This window comes from Rhamphochromis longiceps, linkage group LG3 (assembly GCF_057381845.1).
Source record: "Rhamphochromis longiceps isolate RC_006_pf linkage group LG3, R_longiceps_female_GT1.1, whole genome shotgun sequence".
Classification (NCBI taxonomy): domain Eukaryota; kingdom Metazoa; phylum Chordata; class Actinopteri; order Cichliformes; family Cichlidae; genus Rhamphochromis; species Rhamphochromis longiceps.
The window spans coordinates 29,195,607-29,200,777 of NC_140559.1; the positions used below are offsets into that span (position 1 = coordinate 29,195,607).

General features: G+C 39.9%; 1 protein-coding gene across 1 annotated transcript; it reads right to left on the reverse strand.

Moving 5' to 3' along the window:
- Positions 1–2,421: 2,421 nt before the first annotated feature.
- LOC146673873 (tripartite motif-containing protein 16-like) lies at positions 2,422–4,960 on the reverse strand. Its single transcript, XM_085402346.1, has one exon. The coding sequence runs from the start codon at positions 4,891–4,893 to the stop codon at positions 3,232–3,234; it is 1,662 nt and encodes a 553-aa protein (XP_085258472.1). The 5' UTR covers positions 4,894–4,960; the 3' UTR covers positions 2,422–3,231.
- Positions 4,961–5,171: the final 211 nt, after the last annotated feature.

Below are 5,171 nucleotides of genomic sequence, written 5' to 3' on the forward strand. Positions count from 1 at the left end.
TTCGTGAACTCAGCCAGAACACGGAAGATGAGTGATGGATGAGTCCAAAAACATACCATCAAGCCAACAAAAGATTGGGTAAAGATGAAGCACATTGACATCATGGAGTGGCCCACGCAGTCCCCACACCTCAGTCCTATATGAAAACTGAGGAAGGAGCAAAAGCTCCACCAAGTGGCAGCCAAGGAAACTACAGGATTTAGAAAACTTTTGTAAAGAGGAGTGGGCTAATATCCCTCCTGAGATGTGCACAAATTGGGGGCATAGTGGAAGTGTCAAACATGCAGCCTACTGGCCTTTGGAGAAAAGTGAAGTGATGGCAGCATTATTTCTGAGAAGTAGAAATGTTTGGAAACATTTCTAGATTAAATGTTTGGATCCATGTCAAGGGGCTGTTTGGCTGTATTTGATATTTCATTTTATAATTAATTTTTTGCTCTTCCTGATTTCAGACTTCCCCAAAGGATTTGTACCTTCTCCCAGGATCAGGCTAGGGATATTTTGATTGTTAGGCACTACTATGACTTATAGCCACTATTTCTCTTTCTTTGTTTAATCTTTTCTAGCCATCGTTTTTTTCAAGCAGAGTCATGGTCTAAACACTTTGTTGTCCCAAACACATTTCATTTGCCAAGAAGAGCACTGAAGATTCTCTATAGGCTCTTAGTGTTAGTCTTTTCTTCCCTCTTGTTTCTTTTCTTTTATCTTTGTGGTTATACAAGCAGCAATGACCAGTGTGGAGTGGTAGGCAGTGGATTATTTTTCTAAATATACATAATTGTGGGTTTATTTCTTTAGCCTACTTGCAGTTAAATTGGGTTACATGTGGTTCACAAACTAAAATGAGTTTGACACATCTGCAATAAAACATGCAGTTTATATCACGTGAAACTTTATTTATCATTCTACTCTTTGATATTTTTTGATGAAAGAAAGATTATGGTGCATCCTTAACAGTGTGAAGTCTGTTCATAGGTAAATAGGTGAGACATCTTTGAACAAAGGATTTAGGCGTGGAGTCCAAAACTATATGAACAAACTTAACCACACTTCAGGACAGCTCAGCCACCGCACCCTCTCATTACATTATATTTCTCATCTTACATGGGCACTTTAAATGCAGAAACTATGACCATATGTTTCAGAGGGATTGTGTTTATTATGAAATAAATATCAAAACTTTATCTTTGTCCAAACATTGTTCGGGAAAATTTTAAATATGGGTGCGATTCAGATGGAAAACATGAAAAGCCAGGCTCTACTAAACGTGTTGTCTGATTATGCGAGGTTCAAAATTCCCAAATTTATTGTTCTATAGTTGGTCTACAGAGCTTTATGTTTTCGATTACGGTACATGATATCCCTCACTGGTCATACATGTACTCTTATGGTCTCAAACTATCTCTTCCTGTGTGTTTATACTCAGTAGAAAAACTGAACAGGCAGACTGCAATTGTTAAATACATGATTAGATTTTGATCTGATGTAAGAAAATAATTAAACTAAACTCCAACAGTTTTTGTTTTGAGGATTTTTTTTTTTTAATTATCAGCTGACAACTTCTGTGCTTGCAAAATCACATCAAAATAATTTGTTTGCTACAGCCAAAAAAACCCACTCAGACCAAATGTTATGCACTGGATTAGAAAAACAATGTCAAACTTGATTTTTTAATATGGATTCCAGCGTTGTCTTTACTACATTTGCATTTACATTTACTACATTTCTTAAATCGTCTTGAATATTGCAAACAGGGAAGTGGTATATGCTTTTTTTAAGTCCCTATTAATGGTTGATTTAAACGTTTTAACAAAAATATTGTTAAAAACTATGAAAACAAATGCAAAGGTCTTCAGACACAAACTTTTACAAACTGTGTTCCACACGTGTCCATTGTTGATACACATGAGTTTTTTCTACATTTCATCTCGGGGAACATTAACATCTCAGGGTTGAGATTTTAATGTTTATAATTTGCGAAGACTCTAAATTTTAATTTTTCAGATCAGGCTGTTATAACAATAATCTAAAGTTCAAAGGTTCATAGGTTTACATCTGCTATGGACTACTGTAGTTGTTCACATGGAGCAAAGTGTCCCAAAGTCTCCCAGGAGCAATGACGGAGTTTTTCTTATATATGAATGAAACTATTTTTAGAAAATATGTGGACAGACTGGAGCTCCTGTATTTCTGGTAGATTAGAGAGGACTTAACAGGTATTTTGAAGTAGACACTGAGTTTAACCCTTTTTATACAGCAGAGCACATTTATAAAAGATCAGTCAGCAGATCAGTAGGTGGAAAAATTGCTTTAGGGACCAATTTTGAGTTTAGTGTCATGAACTTGAGCAGGCAGGATTGGACCCAACTGCAGACCCAGGTAGGCAAAAAGTAACTCAAAAAGAGCTTTATTGCTGAACACAAGGAAAACCAACATTAACAAAACTGAGAATGCAAAATATACTACGCCACACGGGAAGCAAAACCAGACACACCAAACATGGAAACACGACAAACAGGAAACAGAGGGACATAACACAGGAGTAGAGGAAAGGCAGACGAGAGAGTACGAGGGAGTGAAAGAGGAGACAAGAGAGACATGACAGACTGGGGAAACATGGATACACATGGCAAGCATTGGAGAACAAAGAATGAAACACGAGGAGGGAAACAAGACACAAGAACTCCATATATATAAATACAGCACAAATAGAGAGACACAGAGGGCAAAGACACAAGCGGGAGTCTAATAATCAAAAGCTAAACAGGGAATAAGAGAAACTCACAATAGAATAACTAAGACTATAAATGAACCTGAATATAAACCATAATACAAAATATTACTAGAATACTCCCTGACAATATTGGAAACAAGAATGATAATGACACACTTAAGCATATATGACAAAAAAAACTGCTTCAGCCCTGATTTAAAACTTCATTTTGTTCAAACGCGAAATCAGTAAAATCCGGAAAATATTTCCAAAACAAACTATACAATGTTACCTTTGCTGAATAAAAATCATGAGCAGTGAGAGCCTCTTTGGCAAAACAAACACAGTAAGTAGCGCCAAATCAAACAAAAACAACAATTAACTAGAAGACAATTAATAAGATCTGAAAGTAGAACTTATAAAGAGTGACTGACAGGTGATCTATGTGAAGATTAAACACCATAACAATGAAACTGGAAACTGAAAGACACATTTAAACTAACTGCATCTTCTATCTTTTACAGTTTAATGAATTCTGCAGTGTCTCCTTCAGAAAATAAAAATCCAGCATAGAGCGGCTGAGTGAATGTGGTCTGGACTCTGTGGAGGAAAGTCATGTTTTTAGAGACGCTGTAGAAAGACAGAATACCTGCTCTGTGATCCAGGTACACTCCTACTCTGGAGGACCGAGGACCTGAGAGGACAGTTTGAACTTTGTTGTGCCAGAATTCATAACCGTTTCTGTTACAGCGCACTGCCCAAGATATATCATTATATCCAAATGTTGTCCTTAATCTGTTAATATCCTTGTATGAGACTGCTATATCAGTTTCACGCCCTCTCCACTCCACCTCCCAGTAACAACGTCCAGTCAGACTCTCTCTACTCAGGACTTGATACCATTCAGTGAATCTGTCTGGATGATCAGAATAAGACTGTTGTTTTTTGATTGCTTTTGCTTTTCTATTCCCTTCAAATAATACCACATTTAAATGTGCTGTGTTTGGATCCAGTGTGAGTTCCCGTGAATATTTTAAGAATCCAGCTCTGGTCTTTGGCTCTGGTTGTGGTGGTGACAGTAAAACATCCACTTCAGTGACTGTCAGTGAGATGTTTGTCCATTTGTCTCTCAGAATGTCCTGTAGTTTATCTCTGGTCACTGACACAGCTGCTGTCACGTCCTCAAAGTAGCTCAGAGGACGAATATTGATGCTGGATGAGTGTGTAGACTCACTGAGTGCTGACAGTGAGGGGTAGTTGTGTAGAAACTGGTTGTGATCCTCTGTGTGTGAGAGCTGCTCCAGCTCGCCGTCTTTCCTCTTCAGCTCAGCGATCTCCTGCTCCAGCTTCTCCTGAAGCTCTTTGACTCGACTCACTTCAGTTTCCTGCTGGGATCTGACCTGCTGCTTCACATCAGAGCTTCTTTTCTGGATGAGACGGATCAGCTCAGTGAACATCTTCTCACTGTCCTCCACTGCTTTATCAGCAGAGCCATTGATGGCCTCCACCTCCTGTTGAAGCAGCTTCACATCTTTCTCTCGCTCCTGGATTCTCTGCTGGATGTTTAGTCGTCTCACCTCGAGCTCCTTCTGCTTCTCAGTCCTTTCTGCTGCAGCTGGGACTGTTTCATGGCCTTTATGTTCATCCATCAAGCAGAGATAACAGATACTCTGCTGATCAGTACGACAGAAAATCTTCATCACCTCATCATGACGAGAGCAGATGTTCTCCTGGAGCTTCTTGGAGGGGGCCACCAGCTTGTGTTTTTCAAAGGCAGGAGACTCCAGATGAAGCTGAATGTGTTTCTCACAGTAGGAGATCAGACACACCAGACAGGACTTGATGGCTTTCAGCTTCCTCCCAGTGCAGACATCACAGGCCACATCTTCAGGTCCAGCATAGCAGTGATCAGCTGGAGCAGCTTGGAGTCCAGTCTTCTTCAGCTGCTCCACTAAAGCTGCTAACATGATGTTTTTCTCCAGGACAGGCCTCGGTGTGAAAGTCTTCCTGCACTGAGGGCAGCTGTGGATTCCCTTCCTGTCCTCTTCATCCCAGAAACTTTTAATACAGTTCCTGCAGTAGCTGTGTCCACAGGCTGTAGTCACCGGATCTTTCAGGAAATCCAAGCAGATGGAACAAGAAATTGTTTCACTCTCCAGCTGAACTCCTTTCTGCGCCATTTCTCCTCTCAGTGTCAGTGACTGTGTGAGTTTCACTTCCTTATAACTGAAACTGATCTGAGCTCTGATCTCAACAACATGTTTCTGCAGTGAACGGAGCCTGTCAGCTCTTACACGTCACCACATGTTGGTTACACCCATCTTCAAAGTGCAGATCTAAAGGGGAGGGAACCAGGAAATACATTTAGTCTGGAGCTGCTGTGGTTTAGGAATAAGAGGGAGGAGTTATCAGCCTTTCACATACAAAGAATGATTGGAAGTGGACCGTGTGTGTTTAA